Genomic DNA, 14,735 nt, shown 5'->3' with positions numbered 1-14,735 from the left:
GTACTGCTTTGTACTCATAGTTGCACTACCCTGCACTTATACTGCCCTGTACTTTTAATATAGCTGTACTGCCCTGTATTGATTATATAGTTTTCATACCCTGTACTCATATTATTGTTATACTGCCTTGTACTTTATAATAATAGTTATACTGCCTGATACACTAGTATAGCTGTACTGCCCTGTATTTATTATATATTTGTACTGCCCTGTACTTGTAATATAGATGCACTGCCTTGTGTTGATTATATAGTTGTACTGCCTTATACTTAAAATATGGTTGTGCTACTGTGCACTTATGATCGTACCACACTGTACTTGTAACATAGTTGTATTGCCCTGTATGTAATGGAAATCTGTTATCAGATTTTTTACTTCTAATTTGAAAGAAAAATTGTTTCCAGTGATATGTCACTTACTGTGATTCCAAAAAAATCAATTTATGAGCAGTAGATTATCACTAGAGGACTAACCAGTAAACCTGCTTCTAGGTAGTCCTCCATACTCATGAACTCTGTATAACCCCGCCCCCACCCCTGAGAGGCAGCTTTCTGCCTATGTACAGTCTACACATAAAGCTGCCAATCATTTGGTGTGGGCGGGGTTATACAGAGCTGAGGACTCAGAGAACTGCTAGATCTCCAGCAGATAAAACAGGGATTTGGTTAAAAAAAAATGTAACATGCCACCCAATAAGTGTCACTTGGCTGGAAACAGGCTTTCAGCCCCTACATCATGCTGCCATCAGATGGGGTCGCAAAAACCTGGTGACAGATTCCCTTTAATTTTGTCAGCCTCATGTTTATAGTACAATTATATTACCATGTAGTTATAATACAGTTGTATTATACTGAACGTTACAATGCAGCTGTACTGCCCTGTACTTGTATAGCTATAAACTCCTGTACTTATAGATGTACTGCCCTGTACTTATTATAGAGTTGTACTGTCCTGCTCTGATTATATAGTTATAAAGTCCTGTACTCATAGCTGTACTGCCCTGTACTTACCATACAGCTGTGTTGCCCTGTACTTACAATATTGTTGCACTGTCCTGTACCTATAGTTGTACTGCCCTGTGTTTCATAATAAATTACTGTATAATTGGTATTATCCAAATCAACACCATAATACACTAAATGCAATGAGGTTGAGAAAATACAGTTTCTCCAGAAATCCACTGTTTGAATGACTCAAATTATACATTGTAAGTCTGTATTGTGATCTTTTGCCATAGGTGTCACTCTGCTACAGGTTTATACATGTACTTTAAGCAAAGCACTTCTATGTACATATATACCAATGGTGCCACACTGCCAGGTTCTCATCCAAGTCCCTGCCCCCTTGATTCTTCAGTCAGATTTCATCCCTGCACTTGTGCCATCCACTCCTACATATGCAAAGTTGAACTTGAGTGGCTGAGACAGGAATCCAGCACCTTCCTGCTGCACTCAGCACCTCCTACAGAGCAGAGCACCAAGAGCTAGGAAGAAAAGAGCCCAATCAATAACAGAATATGACCCTGAATTATCTCCTTCAGATCCTCTTGTTCACTTTATTGTACAAAGTTTTATATTATACATTTATTTTTTACTACTGATATTTATAATGAATTTTATATATGATTTACTTGTTTGTTTGATATGTTACTAAGACCTTCTGGGGGGTTTTTGCCTTTCTTTTTTCTTGGCATTTTAACATTTTTGGTTTAGAGCAATCAATCCTGATTTTCATACAATGTCATTCTAGTGGAATAACACTTGAAATAAAATATTACATCTTCCTGCTCACAAGTCCACGTCTAGGTTTTGGGCACAGTTTATTTTTCTTGACTCACAATGAATAAATTGTCATAATGACTGTTTCTGCAATGTAACATCAATCCTTGTAAAATGATTCCAATTAATTAAACCCAGTGGGGCATTGTCACTGCTCTTGCGCTATTTGTCCCTGATGGTAGCTCCATCTATATCCTACCTAGTAGAAACTGAAGAGGTAAAACAGAAGTAGGCATGGTCTGCAAACAATAGAAGCAGAAATTCATTTCTATTTACTCACTTTTTTATAGTCTGCCTTTCCCTGGCACCATAAAAACCTGCAGACTTTTCTGTGAGTAAAGAGTCCCATAAACCAAGAAAAAGCAAATCCAAGATCAATCTGTCCTGCTTTCATAGGGCCATGTAAGTGGGTGCAACTCCTCAGAAATCGACTGTTTAGCCAAAAATCTCTGTACCTTGTCATCATCTATTAATCCATGTAGTCCTATAAATTAATCTAAATAACTGTATCCAATCAGTTCCATTTATCTAGCTATCAGATCTATAAGATCTATATCTTCTTTATCAATACATCTATTCATCTTCCTAAATCTATCTTTATATATGTAGAAATATGTATTTCACTCTTTATTGTTAAATTATTTATTAATTCAACAAAGTATAATTCATATTTTAGTCATATTTAATCTATTGATCCATCTATCCAAATCTATTAATACGCATAATCTCTCTTTTCTATCTTTCTAATTCATATCTATTTTTATATCTTATGAGTTTTCATGTCTGTTTATCTCAACTACATCTCTATCTGTCTATCATCCATCATCTTATCTTATATGTCTTTATGCCTATCTGTCTATGAATATATCAGTCTATCTCATCTATATATCTATCGCCTTTACATTTATATATCATTTCTTTATTTATGCATCTATCCATTCTCATACAATTTAGAATTCACTTCTTTTTATCAATTAGCCTAACAGTATTTATCTATCTACCTGTCTATCTATCTATCTATCTATCTATCTATCTGTCTAACTATCTATCTATCTATCTGTCTAACTATCTATCTATCTATCTATCTGTCTAACTATCTATCTATCTATCTATCTATCTGTCTGTCTATTTTTTCTTTCTATCTGTTTGCTTGTTTCTATCTGTCTGCTTGCCCATCTATCTATCTATCTATCTATCTATCTATTTGTCTATTCTTTCTTTCTTTCTAAATGTTTGCTTGTTTCTGTCTGCTTGCTTATCTATATATCTTTCTATCTATTTATCAGTCTATTTTTCTTTCTTCCTTTCCTTCTTTCTTTTTGTTTCTGTCTGTCTGCCTATCTATATATCTTTCTATCTGTCTATCTGCTTGTCTATTCTTTCTTTCTTTCTTTCTTTCTGCTTGTTTCTGTCTGTCTGCTTGCTTATCTATATATCTTTCTATCTATTTATCAGTCTATGTTTCTTTCTTTCCTTCTTTCTTTTTGTTTCTGTCTGCCTATCTATATATCTTTCTATCTGTCTATCTGCTTGTCTATATCTGCTCATCCCTATCTTTCCCATTCTTTCTGCACCACATCTGGGTGCTCTTTGTCTGTACAATATATCCTTTGATGTACATTTGGCCTGAAACCATGCTGAAAATATCTAAAGTATTTACTACAGCAGTCTCAAAAAGGAGCCCCGTGTGTTGGGCGCCGCACACACTCGCAGCTCACCTGGCGGACTCTGTACTGATGACTTTGGGGATAAGGAGCGTTTGAGTCACTGACACATATGGTAAGAAGGATCCGTGACTAGATATCACTAAAGTGCATGAGACTGGATTTCAGTACTAATATATATGGCTGAGAGGGGCGAGCCCGATCACTGCCTGTATCTATCACTAGGGACTTTATTTGTCCTGTATTTTCAGCTTTGCATTAGTCCCAATTAGGGACCCACACCTTTGTTGGACCTGTTGAGTCCAAGCCTGTACCAGGTAGGGTTAAATCTGCAGACATCTTGATAAACCTTCCTTGATATTGCGCATGTACATCTCCTGCACCACAAACTTTCCTGAAGCCTGCAAACTTCTGCTCCCTTCCTCTTCACACAGTCCCATCCAGTCACCTATATCTGTTACCATCCTTTACACCCCATCTGTAAGGTCTGATCTCTTCCCTCCACCCTCCCCCACTGCTATAAAGTCCTTTCCAAACATACTTTATAGAACATAATGCTAAACTAGGAAGCCAAATTGGAGGTGTGAAGCCCAATGCATTGCCCCAAGTCCTCATCACTACACATGACAAATCATATATATATCATATATCCACTATATGAGCTGGCATACAATGTGATTCTTCTAAATATAAAAAGTTACCTTAGAAATTCCTCAATGGTACATAAAATAAAAGAAAAGGGGGAAAAGAAGCCCTTGGATTTGCCTGGGGTCCTTTTGGCAGATGAGCTTTCAGGAGGCGACGTAATCCACACTAACTGCCTTGTCCCACTGTCCCAGCATTAAAGAGCCCCAGCAGCTGCGATGGTGGACAGTTAAGATTATATATGATGTAAATACATTGTAGCTTTGTCAGCTCCCCCAAACCATAAAACTTACTTTAATGACATCACGTGCTGCAGGAGCACCATTCAGGGTCCTTCCTTATGGCCATCCACATAAATAACCTTTTCCAAACTTTTAAACTCCTAAATTCACATAGTAGCCAGAAGTATTTGCCCTAATGTTCTCTCTTATACTAAATGCAGTCATGGACTTAAAAATCTGTATTAATGTGTGCCTACCTAATGGAGGTCACACTTGTTACAGGAAAGGTAAGTGGCCTTTTTTTTCCTTATCAAGAACTTTTCCTACATTTTTACTTTTTTTTTTTAATCTGCAAGATGACTCAGTGTTTTAGTCTGGAGTCGTTGCTGCATTATTCAGATGTGATGTCAGCTCCTTGCACTGTAAGTGGACCTGATCTCTGCTCTGCTAGGGTTAATGTGCATTATACAGTGAGGGCACTATTATTAGAGATGTGGGCTTTTATAGGCTAGTGTCCATTGTATTATAAGGGGGTTCATGATGTAAAGTGAGGGTCAATGGAGCTAAACTTGCAATATCATGTACAGTCAGTGGATGTTGTCAAACTTCCTACTTCAACATGAATCGTGGGTGTGAATGTTTGAAAGACCACAACTGAGTAGACAGATGATACATGTGTAGAATATGTGTGTTATTTGTATTACAGAAGAGCTTTTACTTTTTTTGTGAGCAAATATAAGCAGTCCTATGTAAAGTGATCAGAAGCTGAGTAGTGCTTAAAGACAAATTCAGCTATCTATGAACACTTTATTGTTATATATTTGGCTAGTTTGACAAATGTGTGATAAAAAAATAAGTATCTGGATAAATAATCTAAACTTTAAAATGTTTCGATATTATTTGAGAAAATTAGAGGTTAATCGAAATTAGAGAGATTATGTCACCACCATGACAGAGACCACTGTATTAACTGACAGTGGCACATAGAAAATCTAAGAAAATCCAGATTGACAAAATGATCTATATACCTGACAACATCAAAAACCAGCAAGGCACAGAACAAGGTAATTACAGAGCGGCCATAAAACGTCAGATAGCGCTGATATTTTCAACAATCTGTGATTAAAAAAGATAAAACAACAAGTTTTCAGGTCTAGGATTCATCTTCAAAGGCTCCAATGTCAGGAAGCTGCTCTTTTGTCTGCAACGTGTAACGGAAGTGCCATAAAGTTTTATGATCCCCTTAACTTATTCCAAGCATTTGTCCCTACTGTAAATAGATCTCAGGCAGATCACACAATGGAATCAGTTTCTCAGGATCCAAGTCTTGAATTGAAATTTACACACCAAGAGAACAATTTTGACTGAGAGTGGTGTATTCCTGCACTTCTTTGGGTTAGTTTTACAATATAGGTTATTACTTTGGCTTGGGACTCTGGAATAGAAATTTCGCGATTAAAGGTGATTCCCAGGTATGTCATTTTGATATATATATATTTCCTAATTATATTTTATCTTAAAAAATATATATATTTTATAGTCACTCCAAACAAATGTAGATTTTTGTGATTACATTACATAGTTTGGCATATGTATTTATATCACTATTTCCATTAATTATAGCTAGCTAGATAAATAGATAGATAGATAGATAGATAGAGGATAGATAGATAGATAGATAGATAGATAGATAGATAGAGGATAGATAGATAGATAGATAGATAGATAGATAGATAGATATGAGATAGATAGATAGATAGATAGATAGATATTGGATAGATAGATAGATAGATAGATAGATAGATATGGGATAGATAGATAGATCATAGATAGATATTGGATAGGTAGATAGATAGATAGATAGATAGATAGATATGAGAGAGATAGAGAGATAGATATGAGATAGATAGATAGATAGATAGATAGATAGATAGATAGATAGATATTGGATAGAAGATATATATATATATATATATATATATATATATATATATATATATATATTGAATAGATAGATAGATAGATAGATAGATAGATTAAACAGAGGTGGCTTTGGTATGTATCCTTTTCTTTATCTGTGAACCATAATAACTAATAAGTTTACCTGCAGTCATATCTGATGCCAAGCCCATAGATGACAGACTCAGCTCTGCTACATCAGCAATGATAAGGTGTGTATGAATGTGTGTATGCGAAACAACCACACATAAAATGGAATTGTTATTCTATATTTCAAATTTAGTCATTGAAGACCCCATGTTATCTAAAGGCATATGAGATGTTTTATATTGAACATCTGTGACCAAAAAAAAGAAGTGACCATATCTCTCTCCCCTGCAGAAATGAATGTGAAAGCCAAGATAAAGTTGCCATTCAGTTCAACTGTTATATTACTTGCAGTTTATTCAATATGACAAAATATAGGATTCATGATTTCTCACATATGAAATTGAAAGCAATAAATATATGAGTTTACATTATTGAGTAGAACTGACTAGGAAGGGTTATATTAAAACGATGACGTACAAATTGTGGCTTTATACACTTCAGCATTAATTACTAAAAAATGAAACAAAAGCATCAAAACAACAACAAAATACAATAAATTACACAAAAAAATAACAAGTCCAATGGTCCTTTCCATCATGCCCCTCCATGGTAATGGATCCTGCACAGAAATACAGTATAAGAAATTATACCATAGTTTAAGGGACTGGGAGAAGATGTGGACGATTCAGACCCAATAGAAAAGAACAAAAAAATGCTACCTATCAATGGGACATAAAAAGAACAAGTTCACTTGGTAATAATGGTGACATAATGGAGACTATACAAGTGCATGGAGGAAATGTTAGGATGTACACACATTCTAGTGTGCATCTACAATACTCTATTTAACAAATAGTAAAGTTTCGGCCTGAAACTTTATTTAGCCTTGTGTTCTTTTCCCTTAGATAATTCCCCCATCTAACTGGCCAGCAACCCCCCTATTATAATAAGCACAATATAATACAGCCACACTTTCCCTGCCCTTTCAGCCCAGTAGCCTGATTAGCATTTTTTTTTTCTGAAGAACTTTCCTTGACCCTGGACAGATTGTAAGTCTATACAATACAGCCTGGACGTGTAAACCGAAGCAAGGAGCGAGCTGCCTAGAGAAATTTTAGTTTAGTTTTTTTTTTTTTTTTTTCACTCCACCTTGGTCAAAATAATACACTTAATGGACAAAATACAGATCCGTACATTATCTATACACGAGTGGGGTGTATTAGGGGAGATCTTAGGTGCAGTCATCAAGATTTTTACCTTCCCTTGATCTCTTCCACCTCCCCTCATACAAGAAGAGAAAAATTAAAAAAAGAAAAAGTTTCTGAAAGTAGATGTAGCAAATGCAAGGTTAAACATCTAAGCTCCTTCAAGGTTCCCTTCTTAAAGTGAGTCTTTGCTTTTGACTTTAGAGTCCTTCTTCCACTTCATCCTTCGGTTTTGGAACCAGATCTTGATCTGCCTCTCGTTTAAACACAGATTGTTGGCGATTTCTATGCGCCTGCGACGTGTCAGGTATCTGTTAAAATGGAATTCTTTCTCAAGTTCCAGGGTTTGGTAGCGAGTGTAGCTGGTCCGGGAACGCTTGCCATCAGTCTCTAGAGGGGACAAGGGAGTAGGGGTGAGCATTAAAAAAATAGGAATCATCAAAAAGGATCCTTGATGAAAGAACAAAAATCAAATCTCCCACCTTCTGATACTAATCCCCTGCACTATCCATTATATTCCTCACATGCCAAATAGTGAACACATTTACATATCACTGTATTATTTCACTTAAAAAGCAAAACATGCAATTAAAAAAAAAAAACAGCAAGCAATCCCTAAAGTCTAAAGCCCCTCTACTTGGAATATTTCGCTGCGACCACAGGTTACAGGCATATTTAATAAATAAAAGTATAGGAAAAGTAATTTTTTTTTTCGTAAGAATAAAAATCCTTATATTCTGCCCCCCCCTAAAAAAATGAAATTATTGTCTTTTCTCCACGTTTTGTTCCTATGATCCAATTATGCTGTCATAAATTTGAACGTCTATAGCCTGTAAGCCTTTTAGTGGACAGTTTTACGAGCAATTGATGCCTAAGTCGTAAAATTTACGACCTCGGGTTTTTTTTTTTATTATTTGCCCCGCATGGCCTATAAAAACCAATGCAAAAAAAAAAAAACCCTTATGAAACAAAAGCGAGAAGTGAAAGTTTACCATGGCTCATATGCAGTTTGGTCATCCAGGGGTATATTTGGGGCGGCTGCTGCTGCCCCTGCTGGGGTTGTTGCTGTCCTTGTGGGGCTGTTTGGACCGGCTCTGCTTTGATGTTCTCGATCCCTTTAGATCTGTCCTCCAACGAAGTGCTGGCAGCTTTCTGATTGTAAATCCCAGGGCTTAGGGCGCCCTGATCTCCTCTGCCCAGACTGTGCCCAGCAGAGCCCATGACAGTACAGGAGGGCCGCTCAGAGGTGCTGCTGGGGTTTGAAGGCATGTCCAGACCGTTTAGAGAGTTTGAAGAACCCGGAGATGGGAATGTAATGCTCAGATCCAACCCACTGTAGCAATACCTGGACGAAGGGACCTCGGATACAGATCCATAATTCCCATAACTTTGCATGGAATAGGCAGGAACATTTTGACTTTGCTTATAGAATGAATTGGCCACGTATGAGCTCATGGCTGCAGCTGATGATGATTATTATTAGTATTATTATTTTTTTTGCACCCTTTGATTAGCCTTGATTTGTGGCCCTTTGAAGTTCAGGGGTTTTGTTCTCTAAAGTGCAGAATTTATAGCTGGGGAATCCTCTTTCTTTATTCTATGTGCTCTGCCCAAATATGGGATGTTTAAATAGAGTCACGTGACTCTGTTGGCCAGTCATAAATTTGGCTTGATGACCCCAGGAGGTTATTGATGGGAGCCTGTGAAACGTATCTGATATGTTGGCAGAACAAACTCAAGGCCCCAAAGAAGGAAAAGAAGACAATGAGGCCACAGCGTCACCTGGTGCCAGTAGGGCGGTATAGCACCTGCTACTAAACATGGCTGAGCCACCATTGGTGCAATAGGTCAATGGGTGACTCGCATCACTTGGATTTTAAGAACTATATCATTTATTTCGATAGTGGTTGACCACCAATTTGAACAAGGAATTTAATGGCTGCTCCTTTTTCCCTAGGGTTCCCCAATAAAAAAAAAAGTATATTATATTTATTTTTCTCACCATTATCATTAAAGAAATGACTATGGCTTAAATCAACAGAGATTATAGATTTAATTAGCTAATTAACATTAATTTATTGCACCTACCATGTCATCTAATTACTTCTTTCTAAAATGGGATAGAGCAAAAATTCAGCAGTCTGCCCTTAAAATGGATTTTTTTTAGAAAAAAAAAAGGAAAGTGGCTTTACATTTGATAGGATTGGAAGTGGGATATAATATTTCCTTATAGCCACTAATCCCTGAGATATGTATTTACAGACATAACCCCCATCAGATAAGACAGGACGTGTGTAATAGATGTCAGCCATGTGGAAGGCTTTGTTCACTGCTGTTTTCTGCTCTGTGCGTTGAAATGTTAATTCTTATCTAGGAAAGCATCTCCCAAACATACGTGTGCAATAAATGCTTGTGGCTTAGATCACTGGAGGGAAAGTTCTGGTCTCTGCCTTTTTGTTGTGCATGGAAGATCAGAACTGCAAATACCAAAATACCAATGGCTTTAGGTATAATACCATCATCCCTCACTAACAATCCTCTGCTGATGCAGTGTAATATATATATATATATATATATATATATATATATATATATATATATATATATATACTGCTCAAAACAATAAAGAGAACACTAAAATACCACACCCTATGTTATAGTGGTCCCTTTATTTTTTTGAGCATTATATATATATATATATATATATATATATAATCTTTATTTATGTAGCACCAACATATTCCGCAGCGCTTTAATATATATATTTACTTGCCCCAACTTGTATTGAATTTCCTTAAGGTGAAAGGTTCAGCGCAATTGTAACACAATTACACTTATGGTTGATGGTTGTAAATCCTAAATTAATTATAGCAGGAGAGAGTGGAGCAGTCCTCAGTTTTCATGGTTTCTTGCAGTCATTTTTCTGTTAGCTATATATTTTTTTTACCACGTTTACATATTTTTTACGTATTTTTTTCCAAAATGATCAATGAATAAACTCATCAACTCAACCATCTTTTTTTCCTGAAGTTATCCTTATGAAATAAGAGCTAATGACAGCTATAATCACTACTTCTTTCAAGCTCATCATTACCCCTAAAACTTAATCCAGGCAATAAAAATATAGATTTTAGATGTCAAACAGGGAAGATGGTGTCTGTATCTTTTTCCTTCCTTTATGCTATTTATACATTGCAAATATGAATTTGTTTTCTACTTTTGGATCGGTGCAGTATTTTTTTTTTATATATATTGTATTGTATTTTGATATGTGATTTTTTTTTATGCATTTTTATGCTTATATTGCGTACTAGAATTTTTTAAAATATCTTATGTGTTTCTACTTATGTCTACCCTTTGGAATAATATAGGAAAACTGAGAACAGTAAGGAGGCAGAGTATATGGCTTAGTATGTGGTGAGTTGCTTGGTGCAGCAGCCAGACAGTGCACGTGTTTAGGAAGTTATCTTGAATGCAGAATAATATAGCTTATTGTGCTATGTCGCCTGAATGGCAGTGACAGAGGATACAGAGGGTTTGTGACCGGTGTGAAGTCCTTTTTTTTTTTTTTTTACAATGGAGTCTGCCTCTGTTGTGCACACAGATGAGTAAAGAGCTGGGTATTTCCAGGGAAATAAAAGAAATAGAACCACATAAAAATAATATCAATTTTTATTAAATACTCAACAGTTTGTCCATAGGACGTGATCTTTATACACAGTCGGTGAGACACAGAATGTAACCATTATTCTACAGCTAGGAAACTTCATTTTACGAGCTACTACTGAACATTGCAGTGCTGACATAAATATAAATACTGACACCAAGGGCACAATGAGAAATAAAGTTCACACGGGAACTGTCACAGTATGGAATATGGAGGATCATCCAAATAATACAGTCAGGCTATGGGGGAAATGCTATATGGACGTGGCTCCTAGGGGCTGAGAGGGGGCTGAGGACAGGTTCTGGGGAGAGCTCTTCACATTTGATCTGTGCTGGGTCCATCCCATCACACAACACACAACACACACAGGCAAAGTCTTGTTCTTCCTTGTGTTTTGCAGGCAATGGTTCTTGTACAAGGAAATGTGGGACTTTTTGAAATACTGTCTTTTTTTTTGTTTGTTTTTTAAGTCAAAGTTGGAGAAACAACATAACACAGAGACTCAAAGCCATAATGGTGGATAACAGAAGCTGGCCAGAGCTAGTTGTCCTTCTCCTTCATTGGATTGCTAGTCCACTTTTGGCTCTAGAAAGAGATGTGTAGATATATATTTCATATAATTATATATTTGTTTCCATAATGAAGCCCATCCATATGAATTCTGCCAGCTGGGTGGGGGTGGAGGTGAGTGGGGGATGCTTGGTGGGAGCCCCCCATTCACTCTTTGGGTTGGTCTTCTGTGTCCTCTCGTTTTTCCTCCTTGCCCTCGGCCAGGCTGTCAGCAGATGCCCCGTTGCTCCCAGTTAGGGTAGAGGACAGGTTACTCTCCTTTTTCCACTTCATCCTCCTGTTCTGGAACCATATTTTGATCTGACGCTCTGTTAAGCAAAGTGCATTCGCGATCTCAATCCTCCTGCGCCTGGTCAGATAGCGATTAAAGTGGAATTCCTTCTCCAGCTCCAGGGTCTGATAACGGGAGTAGATCTGGCGACCTCGCCTTCTATCCGTGCCATAGCCCACCCCTAGGGAATCAGACACAAGATATACTGAGAATCATTAGTGAGAACCCCACAATCACAACTAATGGCTGCAGCCTGTGCTACTGGCACCCTGCAACCTGCAGGCTCAGCTACTAACACCTCTGAGGACACATGAGAGATGGATGCATGGATAAATAGATAATAGATACGATGGATAGATAATAGATAGATAGATGATAGATAATAGAAAAAATAGATAGATAAATAGATAGATAGATAAAGATATAGGCAATTAATTGATTGATAAATAGATAGATAGATAAAGATATAGGCAATTAATTGATTGATAGATAGATAAATGATTGATAAATAGATAGATAAATTATAGATAGATAGATAGATAGATATAGATAGAGATAGATGGATACATGATAGATAGATGGATGATAGATAGCAGACACATTTACTTGCTCACTCTCTAAAAACTTTTAAATCCCCTCTAAGAGTGTGTATGCATACATATATGTATATATAAATAATTAAATTTGAAGTATACTTTTAAACTAGTTCTAGTCTAGTTCACATTCTCCCCGAAATGTAAATATGTTATATATATTAGATATAACATATTATATATATGTACATTTATAGTCTCAATACTGCAATTTGTCGTCTAAATATCTATTAATTAGAACAAGTAATGTCTTTCTCTATCATTTGTAAATTGTTAATTATGCTGAAATTGAAGCATATATGTATGTATATTAACACTATGAGTACTTAGATGGTAGAGATGCATTTACCTGCATATGCATATATTAACATCAGCTCCTTGCAGTATTAAAAGCCTGCAGTGAGTAAAAGTGTATAAAAGTGCTTCCATCTATCACTTAATATAAGGAGAGGTGTTCGGATTAACTCTTGCCCCTCCACGAGGATGCAAACCTCGCTGAACTTTATGGCAGATCTTTGCAGCGTCTTTTAATTAGAGAGCCCATAACAAGCCATATTTGCTCGCAACAACTTAACAAATAAAAGGCCTATAACGGCAACTGTGAAAGGAACTAGTTTATGGCTTTTATGAGGCCATAAAAAAAGGAGCTGAGCCTGTTGTGCTGGGGAGATGATCGTAAAGATGGTTGAGTTTGTGTCATTTATCTGTGCGAGCTGGGAACTTACCACTGTGGGAGTTCATGCGCTGCATCCACGGGTAGATCTGGATGCTGGCTTTCTGCTCCTGGACACTGGATCTGTTTTGGTCACTGTTAAAATCCTGTGCAATGGAAGTCTGTGTGTTGTGCCCCATAGAGTTCTGCCTGCAGCTAGTGAGCATGTCCTTGTCCTGGTAGAAGGCATTAGATCCATACTCATAGGGGCCTCGGCTGGAGCTGAACACAACATTATCTTGCGGGGTGTAAAATGGAGAAGAGTAGATCCTATTCTGAGCCACGGCTGCTCCATAAGTGGAGAAATGCCTGACAGGGTCATAGGCGGTGGAATTAAGGGCCACATTGGGGAGGACTTCTTGGCCACTGGCTAAATGGCAGGATAAAGAGGGGTTGGTGAAATAGGAATTCATATCTTCTCCTTTACCTGCCTGTAAGATTTCTTTAATATTTATTTCTGTCTCCAGTTTGTAGTCTGAACTAGATTGTTATAGGGACGGCTCCACTCCAGGACAGACAAAATGACAAAGTCAGCTGACCCGCCTGCAGCCAATAGGAGGCGACATGTCAGCAGAGGAAAAAATTGGTTTTGCTTGTGTTGATTCCCCAGTTGGAAGTATATACATTCAAAGTAAAGTCTGGGAATCACAGAGATCACATTAGTTATTGGGAGGGGTAAAAATATTAAAAAAAAAAGAGAATAAGGAACAAAAAAAAATCCTCTCGGAGCTGTGAGAGCTGGAGGAATCTCAGGAGCTGGAGGCTGATCTGCATTTATCCACAGAGAAAGCCACTGTGTTCTTAATAGAATCTAATGTATGCACAGGCATTAAGAACTTAGCAGACAGCACACAGGCGCTGCCTATGGGAGGAACAGCACCGAGTACATGGAGCCCTCACACTGCAAAGGAGCAGGGAACAATTCACATCATGGAGATGTGCTGCAACCTGCGCTCTCTAGAGTGGAGAAATATGTGTGTACATGTGTGTTTACAGTGTCTGTGTGTATATGTGTGTCTGTATATATATGTGTGTGTGTGTGTGTATATATATGTATGTGTGTATGTATATATATATGTGTGTGTGTGTGTCTGTATATATATATATATGTGTGTGTGTGTGTGTATATATATGTATGTGTGTGTATGTATATATATATGTGTGTGTGTGTGTCTGTATATATATATATATGTGTGTGTGTATATATCTGTGTGTGTGTATATATATGTATGTGTGTGTATGTATATATATATGTGTGTGTGTGTGTCTGTATATATATATATATATATGTGTGTGTCTGTATATATATATGTGTGTGTCTGTATATATATGTGTGTGTATGTATATATATATGTGTGTG

The 14,735-nt window shown here is 36.9% G+C and overlaps 3 protein-coding genes across 7 annotated transcripts in view; all 3 read right to left on the bottom strand.

The window, feature by feature from the left end:
- Positions 1–14,735, bottom strand: part of HOXC4 (homeobox C4) — a 108,218-nt gene that overhangs the window by 83,712 nt on the left and 9,771 nt on the right. The window lies entirely within an intron of this gene.
- On the bottom strand, positions 6,694–9,429 carry HOXC5 (homeobox C5). The gene is made up of 2 exons (XM_073546246.1): positions 8,555–9,429; positions 6,694–7,952 (listed from the first exon to the last, which is right to left on the bottom strand). Exons 1-2 carry the CDS (start codon positions 9,015–9,017, stop codon positions 7,738–7,740), a joined length of 678 nt encoding a protein of 225 aa, XP_073402347.1. The 5' UTR covers positions 9,018–9,429; the 3' UTR covers positions 6,694–7,737.
- Positions 11,217–14,350, bottom strand: HOXC6 (homeobox C6). 2 transcript variants are annotated; one of them, XM_073546244.1, is made up of 2 exons: positions 13,389–14,350; positions 11,217–12,275 (listed from the first exon to the last, which is right to left on the bottom strand). In XM_073546244.1, exons 1-2 carry the CDS (start codon positions 13,786–13,788, stop codon positions 11,947–11,949), a joined length of 729 nt encoding a protein of 242 aa, XP_073402345.1. In that variant the 5' UTR covers positions 13,789–14,350; the 3' UTR covers positions 11,217–11,946. The 2 variants fall into 2 exon arrangements, with proteins under 2 accessions (XP_073402345.1, XP_073402346.1); XM_073546245.1 differs by having other exon boundaries at positions 11,217–12,251.

This window comes from Dendrobates tinctorius, unplaced genomic scaffold (assembly GCF_039654945.1).
Source record: "Dendrobates tinctorius isolate UK_male_01 unplaced genomic scaffold, ASM3965494v1 ptg000145l, whole genome shotgun sequence".
NCBI classification, from domain to species: domain Eukaryota; kingdom Metazoa; phylum Chordata; class Amphibia; order Anura; family Dendrobatidae; genus Dendrobates; species Dendrobates tinctorius.
This window is presented reverse-complemented; position numbering and strand designations above follow the sequence as displayed.